This window comes from Medicago sativa, chromosome 2 (genome assembly GCF_051527215.1).
Source record: "Medicago sativa cultivar Bolivia chromosome 2, Bolivia_mono, whole genome shotgun sequence".
In the NCBI taxonomy this organism is placed as follows: Eukaryota; Viridiplantae; Streptophyta; class Magnoliopsida; order Fabales; family Fabaceae; genus Medicago; species Medicago sativa.
In genome coordinates this window covers 6,860,137-6,880,851 of record NC_140750.1, presented here as the reverse complement: position 1 = coordinate 6,880,851, position 20,715 = coordinate 6,860,137, and the positions used below count along the sequence as shown (strand labels likewise).

At 32.4% G+C, this 20,715-nt stretch overlaps 4 protein-coding genes across 6 annotated transcripts; 2 read left to right on the top strand and 2 right to left on the bottom strand.

Moving 5' to 3' along the window:
* The first annotated feature begins 2,131 nt into the window (after positions 1-2,131).
* LOC146944038 (magnesium-chelatase subunit ChlI, chloroplastic) lies at positions 2,132-4,546 on the top strand. Its single transcript, XM_085742412.1, has 3 exons — positions 2,132-2,274; positions 2,375-2,484; positions 3,206-4,546. The coding sequence occupies exons 1-3, from the start codon at positions 2,172-2,174 to the stop codon at positions 4,256-4,258; spliced, it is 1,266 nt and encodes a 421-aa protein (XP_085598538.1). The 5' UTR covers positions 2,132-2,171; the 3' UTR covers positions 4,259-4,546.
* Positions 4,547-5,487: 941 nt separating this feature from the next.
* On the bottom strand, positions 5,488-8,513 carry LOC146944037 (nudix hydrolase 15, mitochondrial-like). The gene is made up of 4 exons (XM_085742413.1): positions 8,179-8,513; positions 7,897-8,039; positions 6,423-6,542; positions 5,488-6,298 (listed from the first exon to the last, which is right to left on the bottom strand). Exons 1-4 carry the CDS (start codon positions 8,396-8,398, stop codon positions 6,056-6,058), a joined length of 726 nt encoding a protein of 241 aa, XP_085598539.1. The 5' UTR covers positions 8,399-8,513; the 3' UTR covers positions 5,488-6,055.
* A 3,323-nt stretch (positions 8,514-11,836) lies between these two features.
* On the bottom strand, positions 11,837-16,133 carry IQD9 (IQ-domain 9). Of its 2 annotated transcripts, none has more exons than XM_085742411.1 (6): positions 15,945-16,133; positions 15,306-15,401; positions 14,318-14,464; positions 13,649-13,876; positions 12,595-12,708; positions 11,837-12,508 (listed from the first exon to the last, which is right to left on the bottom strand). In XM_085742411.1, exons 1-6 carry the CDS (start codon positions 16,116-16,118, stop codon positions 12,194-12,196), a joined length of 1,074 nt encoding a protein of 357 aa, XP_085598537.1. In that variant the 5' UTR covers positions 16,119-16,133; the 3' UTR covers positions 11,837-12,193. The 2 variants fall into 2 exon arrangements, with proteins under 2 accessions (XP_085598537.1, XP_085598536.1); XM_085742410.1 differs by having other exon boundaries at positions 15,306-15,418; positions 15,954-16,062.
* Positions 16,134-18,675: 2,542 nt separating this feature from the next.
* On the top strand, positions 18,676-20,250 carry LOC146944035 (Ribosomal protein L2 family). Of its 2 annotated transcripts, none has more exons than XM_085742408.1 (3): positions 18,676-18,796; positions 19,061-19,154; positions 19,513-20,250. In XM_085742408.1, the coding sequence occupies exons 2-3, from the start codon at positions 19,073-19,075 to the stop codon at positions 20,019-20,021; spliced, it is 591 nt and encodes a 196-aa protein (XP_085598534.1). In that variant the 5' UTR covers positions 18,676-18,796; positions 19,061-19,072; the 3' UTR covers positions 20,022-20,250. The 2 variants fall into 2 exon arrangements, with proteins under 2 accessions (XP_085598534.1, XP_085598535.1); XM_085742409.1 differs by having other exon boundaries at positions 19,057-19,154.
* The last annotated feature ends 465 nt before the right edge of the window (positions 20,251-20,715 follow it).

The window sequence follows — 20,715 nt, the reverse complement described above, 5'->3', positions numbered from 1 at the left end:
ATATAATTAAGGATATAATAAGAAAAGTAACATTATTGTTTCATTGGTATTGTAAAACGACATAATTTGTGACAATTTTTTTCCAAAGCGACATACAACTTGGGATGGATGGAGTACCAACAAATGAAACGAATGGAGAACCCATTCTACAATTTTAAGGGTGACAAATTGAATTTTAGATTTGGAACAAATTTGATTATTTGGCAAATGAAATGATGAGATGTCAACAAAATAGTTTGAGGTTCTATTTTAATAAATTATGATAGATTGTCTAATTGCATGAGAGTTTTTAAAAAAATACTTCCTCCGATCCTATTTATATGAGAAAGTTTGGTTAACAAAAAACGGTTGTATTTAGATTGAATTTTTAACAAGATACATTAACTTTAGAGTAGGTTGTTAAATTCAGAGTCGACCAAAAAGACAAAATTAAAACAATATCAATTGAAATTATAAAAGAGGAATGCTAGAAACACTCACTTTTGAACACTCTTAATCATTCTTTTATTTGATGGAATCAATGTATGTTCCACCAATTTGTGTGGGTTCTATTTCCAATGTTTAGACCCACAATGATTTAAACCAATAAGAGAGTGAATATTAGAGAAAGTGTTCAAAATATAGTGTTGCTAGTACTATTCATTATACAAATGGCTAAGAGTGAACGATTTATTGTCACATCATCAAATTTAATGATCAAAATCATGGATTGTTCAAAAAACTTAAAATAGGAGACCAAAATTGTGCTTTCATCAAAATAGGTTATAAGTGTCATTTCGTCTGCATAAAAGAAAAACCCATCTTCTTTATTATAACTAGCGAAAAGACGGGCACTCACGTGCCTGTCTTTCCATTCTTTTTATTGCGTTAACGTTTGTAGATTATCAAATATATATTTATAGAAATTTTGCGTGTAAATTACAAACGATATTTGATATAATTTTTTTGATATAGATAAAAAAAATTATAAGTCTAGATATTTGTGAATTTCAAATGTAATAAACTCAATAAACCATATTTATATTTTTCAATGACAACAATAATATAACAAATATTCCTTAAAAATAATATAACAATTTATATATATATATATATATATATATATAACAATTTTATGTACGTTTGATATGCTGAAGAGTAATATTGGACAAAACAACACAAGACATAACAACACAACACAACCCAAACTAACATATGACAAATTTTATGATATTCAATAATATTTGGTCTTGAATGATTTTTGGTGGACAAAGAGCTACTTTGGTATTTTAAACATCTTGTACGTGAGATAAAAAAAGTTGTTTTGTGGTTTAGTGAACGACAAGAATTTCAGTTTTTGTCTCGTCCCTGAAACAATTTTATAAATCAAATATAGTACAACTGAAGTTGTCATATCTTTCATTTTTTAGCAAATCAAACACATCCTTAACCTCTAAAAGTTTCGTAATCTGACAATGTTGGCCCCCTCACTTTTGAAAATAATAATTTTGACCCTTTAACTTTATCCTCAATTGCAAAAACGAGAACCCCTTTGATTTTAATCAGGTTAACACATACATAAAATCGCCAAATTGTAAAATTTGGGAGACTAAATTTGCAATTTAGCCTATCTTTTACCCTATTCTATAATTACTCCCTTCGTCTCACAATATTAGTCGTTTAATGTTTGTGCACGATTATTAAAGAAATGATTAATTGTGTTGATTTCAATGGTAAAATTAGTAACATTTACTAAAACACTCTTATTAATTGTAGTTAGTGAAATAGTTAATTTTGATGAAATTGAATAAATAAGAGTATGATATTAATTGTAGTTAATGAAGTAGTTAAGTTGGATGAAATTTAATAAATAAGAATATGATAGTAAAAAAAATGCTGTATTAGTAATTAGTATTATAAATTGACAATTATTTTGAAAAAAAGAAAAAATGTTAAAGATACTATAATTGTGAGAGAGGGAGTACTAAACAACACACTCATATACTTGTGAACTACACCCCCTTTATTCATATTATACTGCTAAAAAGAGAGAGAGAAGGAAATCTATCTATCTTCTTATCCGGATGGTGGGAGGCCAATAGGAAGCATGCCATCTGCCATAAAACACATAAACTTGAGTTAGTTAAAGCATATCATTGCATAACACAAACTTGTGTTCTTCTCCTTCAACTATGTCTTCAACAACACTAGGCACTTCTTCCATTGCATTTCTTCCTTCACGTTACCTTTCTTCTCCTTCCAACCCTTCCATTCACACTCTCTCTCTAACCTCAGGTATGTTGTATATATTGCTTCACAGTTTTCATGTCTTCTTTTTTCCTTTGCTTTTCTTGTTTTGGACATTATGTGATTGTTGGAATATACATTGATGCAGGGCAAAACTGTAGTAGAAAGCTTTATGGAGGAATTGGAATTAGTAGCACAAAGGGAAAGTCTAGGTTCCCTGTTGTTAATGTTGCCACTGAAGTTAACTCTGTAGAACAGGTACTGTAGCTAGCTAAAAGATATTCTATTTTAGCAAATTATGGATTGAATGAATATACACTTTTCAAACTATATGATATTTGTGTTGCCTTATACATTGCACTTTTTTAAACTTATATAAGTCTGTTTGGATTGACTTATTTGAGCATACCTGCTGACATAAACACTGATGCGACCGTTTGGGGGAGCTTATGGAAACAACTTATCACATGTTCATAAGCTATTTTCAGCTAATATCAATAAGATCTATAAGATAACTTAGAAAACAACTTATAGTTTATATGAAAACAGCTTGACTTTATTTTATCTTTTATTATAGAAACGACTTATACATAAGAACTTATGTGATGAGCGATTATGCTATAAGTTGTTAATTAAGTTGTTTATCCAAACAATAGTGTCCAAATACTTGATATGCAATTGCAGATAGAATTTTCTAGGAACATTTTGTTTTTCAAAAGCCTTCTCATTTAACTTGTTTGCACTTTGCAATCTAATAAGCTTAGAAAGACTTTGCTTTTAGTGAAGAATCATAATCTTATTTTATCTGAGAAGCACCTATAATGTTACAACTTACAAGCTAATTCAAATTGGACCAAAGTATACTAATTTCATGCATTTGTTAGGTTCTTAGAAGTAAAGGATTAGGGTCTTGGCATTTTGACTATTATTCGTGTGTGTTTTTGATAATATGCCAACTCTGTGAACTTTTGATATCCAGAGTCTGAATACTATTTCTAAAGAAAGCCAGAGGCCGGTGTACCCTTTTGCTGCGATAGTAGGACAGGATGAGATGAAACTTTGTCTTCTCCTTAACGTGATTGATCCAAAGATTGGAGGTGTAATGATTATGGGGGATAGAGGAACAGGGAAATCAACTACGGTTAGGTCATTGGTCGATTTACTTCCTGAAATTAAGGTTGTTTTTGGTGATCCATATAACTCAGACCCAGAAGATCCAGAAGTCATGGGAGTCGAAGTGAGAGATCGAGTTATAAAAGGGGAGCAACTTTCCATTGTGTTGAGCAAAATCAACATGGTTGATTTGCCATTAGGAGCTACAGAAGATAGGGTGTGTGGAACAATCGACATTGAAAAAGCTCTCACTGAGGGTGTCAAGGCATTTGAGCCTGGACTATTAGCTAAAGCTAATAGAGGAATCTTATATGTTGATGAAGTTAATCTTTTGGATGATCACTTGGTTGATGTGTTGTTGGATTCTGCTGCATCAGGTTGGAACACAGTGGAGAGAGAGGGTATTTCTATCTCGCATCCTGCTCGGTTTATCTTAATTGGTTCGGGAAATCCTGAAGAAGGGGAGCTCAGGCCACAACTATTAGATAGATTTGGAATGCATGCTCAAGTCGGGACTGTTAGGGATGCTGAGCTGAGAGTGAAGATTGTAGAGGAGAGAGCTAGGTTTGACAAGAATCCAAAGGAATTTCGAGAGACTTACAAAGCCGAGCAGGAGAAGCTCACAGATCAAATTACCTCGGCAAGGAAGATACTTTCGTCTGTCCAAATTGATCAAGATCTCAAGGTGAAAATCTCTAGGGTGTGTGCAGAGTTGAATGTGGATGGATTGAGAGGAGACATAGTATCAAACAGAGCTGCTAAAGCTTTGGCTGCTCTTAAGGGAAGAGACCAAGTGACTGTAGAGGATATTGCTACTGTCATCCCTAACTGCTTGAGACACCGTCTTAGAAAGGATCCATTGGAGTCAATAGATTCAGGTTTACTTGTTACAGAGAAATTTTATGAAGTATTCAGCTGAAGATGATGATGATAGATACAACAGTTTGTCTGCTGTGGTATTTGTTGAGCTTCTACTTCATTGTTTAGAATTTAACCTTTCCTATGGCGGATTTTATGGTCTTTAAACATGAGTAACATTCATAAATTTCTTGTATACAGGATATTCCATGTATTTACTTAAAACAGTCCTTCTCTTATACTATATTTATTTATAGCCTGATATGGTTATGTGTTGTAGTAAGGGGGATTCAGTGATCATATCATATATTATAAGATTTGAATCAAGCTGCATGATTCTTTAACTAAATCGAAACTCCTTGAAGTTCTAGAAAAATGAACATAAAGTAGTGGGTCAAGTGGATAAAAACATTGAAACATAGTGATATGATAATCATTTTTTCTTTAACAAACAAAAATGGATTATATTAACACCAATGAGATTCATTAATAGCACAAGGTGTGCCATAAAGAACCTCAAAAGTTTACAGCTAGTACATAACCAAAAACAGAAGAAACAAAATGACTTATACAAACAAAAGAGCTCGACCACCACATACGAGAGTTTAAACCAAGATTGACATTATAAGCTTTCAACCACCAAAGCGAATGTAATTTGACTAATTGACTTTATCTAGCATCTGGTGAATTGTTTTGATAATCATTCTTGGAAGCTTTAAGTATTAACGCTTGCACTCCTTTAATGGATGGTTCAGTGAGAATGATCATGTGACAAAATTGCTAATGGAAAAATGAATGTATTTCAGATTTTCTATCAAATTCATCATCTACATGGACATGTTATCTGAGAATTGAGTTAACATGATAATGTCATAAATCTGTGTTCAGGTTGATTAGTTTTACATGAATATCATCTGAACAATAAAATTATCGAATAAACATATGGTTTAGAGAAGGTTGGAATTGTTTTTCTAACATTTTTTCCGCCCTCACTCATGTCATCACTGATAAGTGATGTACTTTTATACACGTTATCCCAATATAGTGTTAAATTTTTTATATTCAAATAGCATCACTTTTAGTTTAGGGTATCCACACTATTATTTGCCGATGCAGCTGATAATCATTCGCCAATATAGCATCTGCAACATTTGCATACTTGCATGCGCTTGTTACCAAGTCAACATCTACTTGAATTCATGAAAAGGTTCCATGACTCAACTAATAAGTTCCCCTTGAAATCAAGATGGTTAAATACCAGAAAATTCATAGCAAAATGAACGCCAATAATGATCAACTTGATAAGATTCATATTATTAGTGGGAATGTCTGTAATGAATACTAACAAGTAAATTGATAAGTTGATAAGTGATGGTGTTGTTTAACTCAATTTGCTTCAGATCAACAACAGAAGGAATTGAACAATTGAATTATACACAGATATGAGAGAAACATAGAAGAATAAAATCCAGAGAAAAGAGAATTGATCCAAATATTCCACACCCATCTCTATTTCCCTTCTCATTCTTATAGGCCCTCACACCTGAGCCATCATGCATGAGTTTGTTATTCGCTTCTGAATGCTCACCGGCCTCTCCGTGATTCCTGGAGGTAGTTTAACCGAAATAGCTTGCTGTGCAATTCCATTTTTATTCTTTTTTCCATGTGGATTGTTATCCGGATCATTACTTACAACGTCATACACTTTACTTTTCTTTTGGTTATTGGCATTTTGAATCCACCAAACCTCCCTCTTCCAATTCTAATTATAATTTTTTTACCTAACTTTTATTGCCAAAAAATGCAGTACAGCTTCATCTGGAAAGGTAAATGCAAACTTAAAGAAATATAAATAAAATCACAATTGTGAATTGCTCCTCTGTAGTATTATCATGTCATTTTCAGTAATTCCTCCCCATATTTTAGGCCTCTGCTCTAGAAAAGCTGGTGGCTGCTGAAGTAAAAGGGCAGCAGCCCTAATTAAAATTGCAGCCGTTATAGCCCATATCACATACTTTTTGTCCTCTACCTCGTAATCAAAATAATGTACAAGATGCTTCTCTCCCATCCATTCTCTTTCCTCAGCTCTTCTATTATCATTCTGCATTCAAACCAAGAATTGATGTAAGAAATTAAGTTCATTTGCATTTGATCATGTCAAACACTATAGAAATATTACACCAAAAATATTAGAGCACAAAAAGTGAGAACTGGAGTATCAAAACCTTGAGGAACATCTCCAAAGGAACATCGAATGCTGCTTCAACTTCAGCCGAATCTAGAATTGGTGAAAATGCATCCTTGTTGGACAGTATTCCAACCACTGGTATTATAGTGATGCCGTACTGCAATTTAAATAATTTTGTAAGGGAATTGAGTTATGAAAAGACCAACATTGACAATTCTACACTTTAATGATTCTGTCTGATCCCACAGGGCCAGCAATGATGCACGAGTTTAAGCTATATAAAGATATTAGGATACATGGATATTCTCAGTATTCGATACATCAATAATGTGACTCTGAGGGAAGTTGGTATGGTACTGGTATACTAGAATAGCCGAACTAAACATAATCAATCATGTTCTCAGGTATTATTATAAATAAAATTGGCAGGAAAGATGAATAGTTGATCAAGAATATTGACTTCAAACGAATCACATTGATTGGAACTCAGGCAACAAGTGTTGAGATCAACAGGGGAATTTGTAAAAGTAAATTAAGATTCCAAGTGATTTGCAAATCCCACAGAAGATCCAATTAAACTAGATCTAGCAGTGCAGTGATACTAGAAGTGGACAAGGTGAACATAAAAAGAACATCTAAGTTTTATCCTGAAAAGCCTCCAATTTCGTGGGGGAAATAATATTAAGCGATAATTTATTACAAAGATATAGGGATAAGCATGAATTCCAAAGATATAACAAACCTTTCTTCCCAAAGGCCCCAACTCTCATTCAATGCCTAACGATCTCCCTATTTACATAGATAATAACCTTACTTCCATGTATATTAAATAATGTTCCATGGTTCCCGAAGTGTTGGATTGGATCTATACAGTAAATGTGTGTTTGGGCACTCTCATCTTATGAGCTAGTGTTTTAGAGCGAGATTCATATCCATTTAATATAGGGAGCACACAGAGCAACAATAAACTTAATAATCAAGATCAACAAAAGATTAGTAGGCCACATTTCTATCTAAAACCTTGAGGCATTGAAGAATCTGCCATGTCAATATACTTGCACATCACTATACTTGCATTCCCATTACCATTTACGACACGAGATCTGATGCTACTTTTTCGAAAATCCTTGAGCAAAAATGGACTAATGACCAGATCAACAAAAACACATCCCCTATCCACTCACTTAAATTATACAAGGTTCAACTTCAACCCATTAGAAGAATACACCCTCTTACTTGTAGAAAGAAAAAAGTGTAAACAACCATTTGGATCTGTCAGGTGTTGTCAGTATAGTCCTCCAACGTATCAAAATTATAAAAACATTTTCAAATGTGTCTTTTGCTAGTCAATTTGGCCCTCAAATGTTTTTTCTGTTTGGTCATTGAATGTATCTTCCGTTTGTTAGTTTATCAGGACATGTTTACTCAAGAAAAAAATGTTGGACTAAGCAATGAATTGAAATATTAACAAGTTTAATAGATTAGTGGTAGACAATAAAAATTAGTAGTACCTTAGTATGGAAGGGTTCGAGAAGAGTGACAACAGTAACAAGAGAAGGGTCTAACCCAATCTCCTCTTTAGCTTCTCTTAAAGCAGTTTCAACATCATCAGCATCACTTTCATCTCTCTTGCCACCTGGCAAAGCAACCTCACCTGCAACAACACAACACCTATAAAACACCGACACGGACACCAACACCAGATACGACACATAACCAATGAAATTTTAAAAAGTAAATTAATTGAAAGTAAATCACATGTGACACTGAGATGTGTCAGACACGAAACTAACCGGCGTGAGTTGAGAGAGAAGAAGCACGCTGTGTGAGAATGACACGCAAATTACCATCTTGACCTTCGAATAAACAAATAAGAACCGCTGCTCTCTTGTTTTGTTTGTAAATTGAAGTTTCTTTGAGTGAATTGGTGGAGATGGAATTGTTGGAAGGTGATTTAAGGTGATGAAGTAATGTTTGTAACCTTTGTGAACCTCGTACCTCGTTTGAAGACATATTCTTAATTCTACAAAGTCATTGTCGTTTGTCAAATCTAGTTTCTGATTTCAACAGACAAGGGTTCGTGCGTGGAACATGGAACTTGGAAAGACAGAGATGACAAGGAAGATACGGCTCTTTTGATTGCGAAAAAGTAGGGTATATATAGGATTTTTTTTGGGACCAATTATCCTAATGGTTTTTGATTAACTACTCCCTCCGGTCCTAAATATAAGCAAATTTGACTTTTTACATTCATTCAATTAATGATGTATGTGATCCATAATATGAACCACATACATCATTAATTGAATGAACCTAAAAAGTGAAATTTGCTTATATTTAGGACCGGAGGGAGTATTTACTGTTTTTTAACTCTCTTTCATGCTCATATTGGGAATCGATTCCTTATAAAGTGGTGAGACTCACATGAGAAATCGATTCCTTATAAAGTGGTGAGACTCACATGATTTTCACCAAATAAAAAAATACTTCCTCCGTCTCTAAATTATAGTCGTTTAAGGTTTGTGCACGATTATTAAGGAAATGATTAGTTGTGTTGATTTCAATGGTAAAATTAATATCATTTACTAAAATACCCTTATTAATTGTAGTTAGTGGAGTAGTTAAGTTTGATGAAATTCAATAAATAAGGGTATAATAATGGAAAAAAATAATAAATGCTGCATTGGTATTCTAAAGTGACAATTATTTTGAAAAAAAGAAAAAATGCTAAAGAGACAATTATTGTGAGACGAAGGGAGTAAATGTTAAAAATAGTGTTAGAAAAAGAGTGTTTCTAAGATTTTTTTTAACGATTTTAGTTTTATTTTCAAGTTTCAAAATCAAAAAAATAAATGTGTATAATAACGTGAAGTTGTCAAAATTACGGTTACTACTATATTTTTGTCAATTTCATTGTTCATTCACACATGATAATCCCAACTTTTACATTGAAAATTTATCCAAAGTTTAATTTAAGTTGTATTTCAATTGTGTATGTTAAATTTGAGTTGGATTTAAGTCTTAACAATGAGAAAAATACTAACATATAATTAACATATTAATATTTTTCATTCAAAGATAAATAAATTAACCAACTAACAAATTATAAGATGGTTTTCCAATGCTTATTTTATATTTTCTATAATTAAAAAAAAGTAAAATTCTAAATAAACAAGACCGTAAAACTGTCAAACCTTTGAAAAATCAAATTTTCCCAAAACTATACATTTTCATACTATTGCGTTCGTTTTAAAATGAGTGTCACATTAATAAAATAAATTTATTTTAAAATGAATGTCATCTTTAATTTCCAATGTAATATTTAAGTATTTATTTTAACTCGTCAATTTTTTTTTAAATGAAAAATATTAGTATGTTAATTGTTAAGCAATTCAACTCCCCACTCTTAAAAAAAATTAGGCTAAAGTACAACTTTGGCCCCCTATCTTTCAAAAAGTTGCGATTTTGGCCCCATAAGTATGAAAACTACAATTTTGGCCCCCTAAGTTTTAGCCCCATTGCAAATTTGGTCCTTTTGATCAATTTTGACCAGTCAATGGCCATGTGGCATGCCACGTGGGTAATTATTAAATTAAAAAAAAATAAAAAAAAGCCACTTAATCATTTTTTAATTAAATAAATAAAAAATCTAATGAAAAATATTTAAAAAATCAGGAAAATTGAAAAATTAATAAAAAAATTGAAAAAAATTCTGAAAATTTTAAAAAATGATTTAAAAGAAATAATGAAAAATTCTGAAAAAAATTAAAAAGATTAAAAAATTCTGAAAATATTAAAAAATTCTGGAAAAATGAAAAATTAATAAAAAAATTGAAAAATAAAATAAAATAAAATAATTCTTGAAAATTTAAAAAAATAAAATAATCTAATAAAATGAAAAATAATGAAAAAAATAAAAAAGATTAAAAATTCTGAAAATATTAAAAAATTATGGAAAAATGAAAAAATTGAAAAAAATATTAAAAAATTTCGAAATTTTCGAAAAAATTAAAATGATTAATCATTTTTGAAATTAATTTCGAAATTTTCATTAGTATATATGTCGAGCTTAGGTTTTTTCAGTGTATTTATTTCCAAAAAAATTTCCGGGAATTTTTGTGTATCTATAAACCGAAAATTTTTGTGTATTTATAAACCGAGAATAAGGGAAAAAATATGTGTATTTATAAACTGAGCTTAGGTTTTTTGTGTATTTTTCGAAATTTTTATTAGTATTTTTTTCCGGGAATTTTTGTGTATTTATAAACCGGGAATTTTACAATGAAAATTTCGAAATATGCATATTACAATGAAAATTTCGAAATTTTTTTAAATATTTTCCAGAATTTTTATTTTTCATTAAAATTTTAATTAGAATTTTTCCAGAATTTTAATTAAAATTTCGAAAATTTCATTTTTCCAGAATTTTAATTTTTTCAGAAAATTTTGAAATTTTATTTTTTTCAGAATTTTTTAATCTTTTTTATTTTTTTCAGAATTTTTCATTATTTTTATTTTATTTCTTTTAAATCATTTTTTTAAATTTTCAGAATTTTTTTCAATTTTTTTATTAATTTTTCAATTTTCCTGATTTTTTAAATATTTTTAATTAGATTTTTTATTTATTTAATTAAAAAATGATTAAGTGGCTTTTTTTATTTTTTTAATTTAATAATTACCCATGTGGCATGCCACATGGGCATTGACCGGTCAAAATTGACCAAAAGGACCAAATTTGCAATGGGGCTAAAACTTAGGGGGCCAAAATTGTAGTTTTCATACTTAGGGGGCCAAAATCGCAACTTTTTGAAAGACAGGGGGCCAAAGTTACACTTTAGCCAAAAAATTATTATTATTTCTTTTATATTATCGTACACTACTCTCAAAGTATACTACTAATTCGCATATGATAGTGAAAAATACACTGTTGATAAGGATAATTTGTTCTAATGCTTCTGTTTCAAGATTAGTCTTAAAAGCTACATTATTGCTTGCTCTTCTAGTTGGAAGGCTATGTTGGCACTACTATTGCCTCAGCAACAGGATAATTGGATATATCACATGTTGAACATTAGCTTTACAAGACACAAGGACAAGTGACGAGTTCACAATGTTGTTTTGCAATCGAAAATTCCGGCTTTTAAAGCAGCTCTCTCATGAAAGCAGACAAATAAATTGATTTCAATTAAGCCTTTTAAGTTTGGTTTGCACATGCAATTTTTATGAAAATACATCAGTTGCAAATTTGCAATTTGATAGCTGACTCTATAGTGGGGTAGCTACACCATGTAGGTGATGACTAAATTATCAAGGCATGAAGAGCCTCACTTTGTTGGATTGGATTCTGATACAACCATAGAAATATAAATACAGTAAAATTTATTTTCTATCTGTAACACATGATAGGTAGTGTGCTATTGTTTGTGAAATATATGGAAAATGGAAGCAGGCTGCACAAATATCTCCATATAGTAATAGTAAACCATTACAAAATAAACAACATGATCACATCTTAGGAATTTTCTATTACAACATATAAAGTAGAAAGAAAAAAAAAATATTGTCTATCTACAATTTAATTTGTCTCTTCTTTGAATGTACAAGATTGAAATGGTGAAAAAAAAAAAAACAGAATCAATCAACAAATCACACCATATGCACATATAGGAAGCAATTCAATGAATAAATAAAGTGGCATCTTATGTTGGCTTTATATGGCCTCTAACCAATTGCAACACAAGTTGACTCTCCTCATGCTTTATACTTCAAAAAACTGTGTTTTTCATCTTAGGAGCCATTGCTGAGGACTCACTTCACTCCTCCAACCACAGTTTTCTCTTTCTCTGTGGTTGGATAAGACAATCTCCTAGCTTTGGTACTCACTTTAGGAGTCCCTTTTGCATTGGAGGAAGGAGGTGTAACTGAAACTGGAGTTTTAGATGTTGATGTGTTTTTATCCTTTTGAACCTTATATGACTGCTTATTTTGAACTTTCTTCGGGCTAATACTAGCAACACGGCTTTCCCATGGACGAGCGGCGATCCAGCGTTCCTTCCAGCTCCAACCCCAGCTAGCTTTGCCAAGCTCATAACTACCTAGACTCTGACTAGAGTTTGCCCTCCACTATATATATTTCATAAAAATATGCATTTTATTTTCATTGTATCAGATAAAACGACAATAATTAGATATTCCTAAAATTGACCTACCTGATGAGAAAATGCATAAGCCATGGCTCTTTCGCGCTTTACTGCTGCTTCTCCTCTCTGATGTATCCTCCCAAGGGTTTCCTCCATGGTTTCAGGACCGCCAGACCATTCAACCTGTAATTTATTTTGTATATAGTGTCCAGAACAAGATTAACAAAGGAACTAACTAACATATCTAGCAAAATAATTTGATCCAGTGTTTTTAAAAGGGGATTGGTCATTGAAAACAGTGAAAGTACCGATTTATTATTCAGCATTCTAGTACATCAATAACTGAATTTTTATAGTAATAAACTACTTGTCTGTTATTTACTTCCCTTATCTAGCTCACAGTGACTGCAATGCCCTCAGAGTTGTAAGATTCACTCACGCCACCCCTCTTTTATATTTTTCCTATCCAGATTCACAAGTAGCAGAGTAGTAGGCTGTTAGGAGTAGTTGTTTATTCATGTAGTACTGTCTTTTGGTCGAGCATTCATCCTCTTTTAGGGAATATAAGGCTGGTTTGGTGGTTCGACCGTTCGAGTAAGGGAATTAAGGAGTAGAGCGATAAGGAGGGAGAGGAATTGATCCTCATCCCAACATACCACTAACTATACTAACATTTTTCATTAAATACTGAGTTGAAAAAGAAAGTATGAGGAGGGGGAGGGGGAGTAGTTGTTAACACTGTTCCCATTGGATATTGCCTAATGCATATACACATATTTTGAACATTGTTCACTTTTGGAATGTTGAAACTTGAAAACAAATATGAAACTTTGACGATTTGTTTTCACTGTTTTCTATTCGAATATATTTGAAAATAGGAAACCACTAAAAGTTAAAAACAATATAACACAAATAAATATTTTCTGAAACCAAACAGGCCCTAAAATTCCAAGAACTAAATCTAACAATATGAAAAGTCTGTCACTTTACAACCAAAACGAAGGCTTTGCATAACCAAAACAAAGTATAAGACTGACGATTCGTTCAGAGGAATTGTATAAGACGGAAACTATTTTTAAAACAGAATCAAATATAAAGATAATTAAGGTAAGCTAAAGGTTACCTCAAAATCGTGGAGCTTTTCCTCAAGTTTTAGTTGAGACTCTTGTTTCTTCCGCCTGATCCTGTCTTCTGTCACCATACAGACTCGACGAGCTCTGATCGCACCCTGTATCTTGCTCCATGAATGAAGGTACGTTATAGTTGTACTGGCTTGCTTTTGAACAGAGTAACCTTCTGTCAAAATCTTCAGTTTTGTGAAACCTTTCAATCGCCGTAGAGCTTTTCTTGCCTGAATGGTTTAAAAGTTAGCAGTGCTAAATAAAAAGCGGCAGAAGATATTAACACAAATTTCTACCATCACAAAGAAGCAACATAATCCTACATTTGCATCCACCGGCTAAATTCATAAACATCATGCATATTATGACAATAATCAGGAGTCAACATATAAAACCGACCCTAAGAAGTTGCGCAGTAGATTACTTTTTTGCCAAAGTTCAAAGTAGCCAAATTCTCTAATTATTTTAGTAGGAATTAATGAAATCCTTGAGCTGAAGAAAAGAGTCTAAAATAAAAAGCTGAATGCACAGAATAGTCCAGGATTCACCAAAGCACAGGTGTCAAGATAGAGCTAAATCTTCATTCATAAAGTTCAGAAATCCACTTTCAAAATAAGAACATCAAAAAGAACCGTCTCCGAAAAAGAAAAGAAAAATATTCTACAGCATACCTTGTAAGCTCGGAATGCAGTCTGAATCTTTGTTGCAGCAATAGTTTCAAGATTTTCATTTTGGATACCATTTGCTAAACCACTGGACTCTTTTCCAGGATAGTTGTTCGACTTCAAAGCGCTTTGCTTCTCTGGAGCTAAGGTACCCTGACTCCCCAGGTGTGGCCAGATATGGAGATAGAAACATTCTGGTTAATAAATGATATTCCTTTTATCGAAAAAATAAAAGGCATGCAGAGGCATTACTATAGGAAACTGAGATACTAACTAGGTCATCCCCTAACAATCAAATATTGCTGCAGCCTAAATGAAAAACAAGGTAATTGAGTGTTTTATAAAATTTAGAGTGCCCCATATTCAACATCATTCAAAATGCTGATAAAACTTTACCTTCTACCACTCTTATTTTAAAAATAATTATAACGGTTTAAATGCATATTGCAGTCAGAAATCTTGAGTTACGTTGTACAAGTCTTCAAAACTAACCTTGCATTTCAATTTATAACAGCTAAGTGCTCCGTTCGTACAAAACGTTGGTCATTTGAATTCAGGACAATGACTATGCCTGGTCTAGAGACAGCTTTACTTACGACAGTTTTATCCTTTATAGGATATTAAGGTAGAATCATAATTATAATAAGGTATAACATTAATTCTTTGTTGTCAATCACAGATTGGGAAAAAATGGTTTGTTTAAATTTGCTACGCAACACAAGAGCGCTATAAAAAGTAGCCGGTATTTGACAACACATTGTATTAAATAGTGTATCGCGGAACAAATGATTTGTTCAAATCCCGCTACGATATAGTGCCACTGTAGCTGCTATTCGACAACACTGAACAGTATACAAAATGATTAGATAAATGGCCACCAAAATTCAAAGACAGAAAGGAACGCATATAGAGGTTTACCGTCAATTAGAGTCATGCTACTTAACCCTACCGAGATCAAGTAAATAAACTAAAAATGACAGGAAGTGAACTGTACCTTTGATTTCTTTGATCTGCGATCTTTTGATTTCCTTAAGCTAACTATTACTTTAAACCAAAAACCAGAACCCATTATTGATGTGAAGCAACTTCTTTCAGATTAAATATCCCTGGGAATAGTTTAATAATTATATAAAAACAATTAGCAAATCACTTCATCAATAAAGCTATAGTAACTTAGTAAGTAGTCCTGTAATCCTTAATCTTTTTATTTTTTTACAAAAACTGTAATCCTAAACATTAATCATAACCAATCTGTACAAAACAAACAAAAGACAAAGAGAACAACAACATATTTTGAAACTCCTGTTCTGATTACTAGTCTTGGACCTACTTATTCAAAAACATTGATTAGCCTATGTAGGAAACGTGTACATTATAATCTGAATCACAATTACAAACATACTAGAAGCTGAATCACATTATATAGTAATCAGCAGAAACTTATAAGAGAAATTAAAACAATTAAACAGATAACAACAAATAAGTATGCTCAATTTGCAAGTAGCAAATAGAGCAAGATAGTGAGAAACAAAATCCATGAAAATCTGACACCAACCGAAAATCTAGAAGCAAGTGTGTGTCACTCCAAAATGAAGCAAAAAGAAACAAAAATGCATCTAGGAGTTTGACAATTACATACCAGAGAGAAGGTCCTGAAGAAGTGAAGAGTAGAGCCAAAATATGAGAAGGAAAAAAAGGGAGGTTGAGAAAATGATATGAATAAATGAATGAATGAAGAAGTAAAGAAGAAGAAAGAGTCAGCAAAAGAATAAAAGGTGGGTGGGGAATGTGGATTGCCATGGCCCATTACCAGCTTTATTTCTCTCTCATATATTAATGTATAAGGTGAGTGACAAGAAAAACAATTAAACAATTCCAATTTTCCAATTATCCAATAAATGTATGTTTGATTTTTATTCCAGAGGTGTAACACTAATTTAAACGTGTTTGATGAATTTCAAGTAGAATTGGTTCTGCCTACGTAATTTATTTCAGTAACTTTAAACCAGCAATTTGAGTAAAATTATATTTAGATGTGCGACACATTTGTGAAAATCACATAAAAAAATCACGACAACGTTGTCTCAGAAAATCGCTGAGGCACGTTGATCGTAAAACAAAGTTGATCCAAACATACGCTTACACATAATTGAATCAAAGTACAAATCAATTTATATTTGATTCCTTTAATTTTACAAAATCAATTGATAGAAAATAAAATTTTGTCGCTACCTAACCAATCACAAAAGGAAAAAGTTCTGGTGTGTGGAAATCACGACCGACAAATAATACAATAGATGGGGTCAGTTTAGCGTTGGTTGGATATTTGGAGAATTCAGCTATACATACAGCTTGAGCTTATAATGACAGCAGAACAAACGATGACAATGTTTTTTAATGATGAGATTGACAGGTCCATTTCTTTTGTTTCTGGCTACGTAATGTAACGTTTAGTTTTAGACAAAGAAAAAGGCAAAAAGCATGACAATTTGACGAGTAATTTATACTCCATTATTTTCATTTTCAAGAGATATGTATCAAATTATTCTATCTATTCTTTTCTCTTATTTTAAAATTTATATTTTTTGTTTTATTCCATAGACGAGTTTGTTGTTATGCATTGTACCATTAAAATTTGAGTTCAGTTATTCCATAAGTCTTAGCTCAACTGAAAAAAATGTCAAAATTGTTAGGTCAGACGCAATGATCGGATTTCAAACCCAGTCACCTCCACTTTGTGTGTGAGTAAATCAAACAAATTGAGTTCAGTCCAACAATCCTCTTCCTGGATAGTTCTCAGCTGCCATCCTACTCCTTCCCCCCTCCCCAAATATTGCTCTATTATGAATTTATAATTGTTAATCTTCTTTACCAGCATACACAATTGTCAATCGGTCTCATAGCGATGTTAACTTGCATCGTACGCATCAATGAACTCCAAAATTGTTTGCCCCAACCCTTACAAACGCTTGTATAATGTCCCTTTAACGAGTTACCAAAATCTTGACTTCATGGTTCTACCCTTGTCATGAAGATTGAAGATACAAGAAGAAGAATGTCAACCAGGTCTTAGTAGTTGCAAAACCAACTTCTTGGTCAGGTTAATTACCATGTTCATGGGAAATGTGAATATCACATTACTTATTCTTTGTGAAACATTATTGAAACTTTGGAAGTCTCTTGCAAGTTGGGGATTGTTTCCACTTAGTAAAGGCTGCAAGAATTATGTTTCTTGTCCCAGGATGATTTACGAAGTGTTTCATTTGTCAAGATATGAAATCTCAAATTAAGTCTGTTTTGATTATTTTATTGGACCGTATATTGATTATTTTATTGGACCGTATATTTAAATCTTGGCTTAGTAAAAAAACATAAATGTGTAGTGTTGGATACAATTGTAAAGTCCACACTATATTGGAGGCCAAAAATATTTTGTTTACAATTGTAAAGTCCTTCAAGCTTTGATGAACTATTTTAACAATTGGATATGAAGTTTGAGAGAGAGAGAGAGTAATTGAAAAAGATTTAAAATAAATAGAGCACTAAAATTTCAACAAACAATTGTGACATTGCATATCCGACACAGTGTAAAATACACTCAATTTTCACCTAAGAAAATAATTCACTCAATTTTAGTGTTGGTCGGATTTAGGAAAAAAAATTAATAAGAAAACCAAATCTGTATGAAATGTCATTAGAATACAATGTTAGTGTCATATTGTGGTGTGTAAAAAATGTTTATGAAATGGAAAGTACTTTTTGAAAAGAGGTTAATTTTGATACATTGTTGGTGTAAAACTTTTTACATCAAAAATCAAATATCACATTTTATTTTAAAATACATAAAATTAAACTCAAATACTTTTAGTGATTTAATAATTTTGGTAAATTGAAAGTGTAAAAAACCTCACAACCATTAGTGCATATTGATTAAATTTTGAAAGAATATACTTCATTCACAACCAAATATAAGTAAAAATGGTAGTCGAAAGACCAATTTTTATGGTTAACAATTTAGTTCACATATATTAACTTTTCAAATATCACCTTTGGTTATATGTATATTTTTTTTGGTCAAGTAGACTAGCGGCTAGAGAAATTCACCGTAAAGGTAAGTAAGTGGGGTGTTCTGGGTTCGAACCCCAACCCCTACATATAATATGCATGATCCTTTCTCAAGTGAGCTAAGCTCACGTGGACGGTTGATTTCCGAGGAAAGTACACAGAAACCATAAAAATATATTTTTGGAAATTAGATTTTTTTATTTTTTTTAATTTGTGTCGACGGGTGTAAGTGGAAATTAGGGAGTGTTACTATCATAAACATAAATCTGAAATAAAACCCTAAATCAAAAAAACTCAGCAGCTCCATCGACTTTGGTTTGTATCAGACACAAATTGGAGTCGCAAAACTGCACTCTACTTGCCGGAAAACGCAGCCGGAGTTGCGAGTTGGCCGCCACAAATTGTGTGAAAGTTAACAAGGTTTGGGCATTTTGTTTCATAGATCTGTGGCATCTTTTTTTTTTTTTTTTTTCATTTTTGTTAGTTTCAGTGTTAGAATCTACGCTATTGCAATTCAATTTAACCCTAATTACCATTTTCAATGAATTGAATTTATTACATTCTTCTTTTTCATTCATTTTTTCTTTTCCTCATTTTTTTTCATCATGTTTTGTTCTATGAACTGTTGCAACTTGTATTGTATATGAATTTTTTTTGGTAATTGATCTTTTTTGTTTTAGACAGTTTTTTGTATGAATGGCTTTGCAACTATTGAGAAATCGCGCTTCATCGTCAACATTCAATTTGTTCACCAATGCTCTTCGCCGTTTCTCTACTGGTACTCTCCTTTCGCATATTTTCTACATTTTTTCATTCTCTTAGTTCCAATGTTTAGATCAATATTCATAGTGTCTTGTAGCAGTTAAAGTAACATAGTGAAATAAATTATGTAGCTTTGGGGTTTAGGTTCAATTATGGCATTGATCAATGTTTCAAAAACCGAACCAGACATAGGACCATTTGGGTCATGGTTCAACTGCTTTAAACTACTTGATTTGGAATAACACTGATTGAACTGTTCAAATAACCGAACCATGGACAATATTGGTTCACAATTCAACTAGTTGAATCATTTAATTTCGGCTCGGATTTTAAAATATTGCATCTAACTATGCTGCTTCTGTTTGTCTTTTTAGCTGAGGTTTCAAACGGTATTCCTCAGGAGGCACGCGAGAGGATGTTGTATTCCGATATAAACTCACAGATTGGGAGTTGTATGCCTCTCTCTTCAATGCGAATTGGAACAATCATTCACAACATTGAGCTGAACCCAGGGCAAGGTGGAAAGCTTGTTCGGGCAGCTGGTACCAATGCAAAGATCTTGAAAGAGCCCACATCAGCATACGTTTTAGTCCAATTACCATCTGGTGTTAAAAAGTTGATTGATACTCGATGCAGGGCCACTGTCGGTACTGTCTCTAATCCAACTCACGGTGATCGCAAGCTTAAGAAGGCTGGTCATAGCAGATGGCTCAATCGGAGACCGGTTGTTCGGGGTGTGGCTATGAATCCTGTTGATCATCCTCATGGTGGAGGAGAGGGCAAGAGCAAGAGTAGTGGTGGGTGGGGGAAAGGTTCCCGCACTCCTTGGGGTAAGCCAACTAAGGGTGGTTTCAAGACTGGACCTCTTAAGCGCAGAAAGTAGGTTAGTAGGTATTTACTAATATACAACCTTCACTGTAGTAAAAATCTTTCTGATGCTGATGCTTCCTCTGAGATGTTTTGTAATAATTGTGGAAATTTTTTAACAATTCTACTTCTATCATGGAATTGCTTAGGTTCGGCCATTTTGTGGATTATATGGGTTCATATTTTGTAGTTGTTATTTTTTAAAGTACAATGTTTTTGAAAATATATGCATTTTCCTTTGCGAACCGGACTTCCATTCAGCTTATACAACTCCATTGTTCACTTTATGTAGTTTGCAAGAATGTCTCTGTAGCTTTGCAGTTTGTATTTGTACAGACGAGGACAGGGTGCGATTTTCAGTTGCTTTTATCCTCCGCGAATATTATAGATGCTCAATGTTCTGAATTCTATAATATTGTTATTGGCTCGTGAAGCTCCAAATTAATGTATTTTCCTGATTGTCTTTTATATGGTATAATTACTTCTTATTTTGAACTCTTAGAGTTGATTAACATTGCTCTTGGTCTTCAACCTACAGTTGATTAGCATTGCTCTTGGTCTTTAATAAGACCTGGTTAAGTTTTATTTTCATAGTTTGTTGCATTCAAAATTTTGCTATGCACCTGAGCACCCAGGTTTCAACCCAAGAATAATATTTCTAACCCACTTGTTTTAAACCCAAAAAGAATGTATGAAACTGTAAATTAATC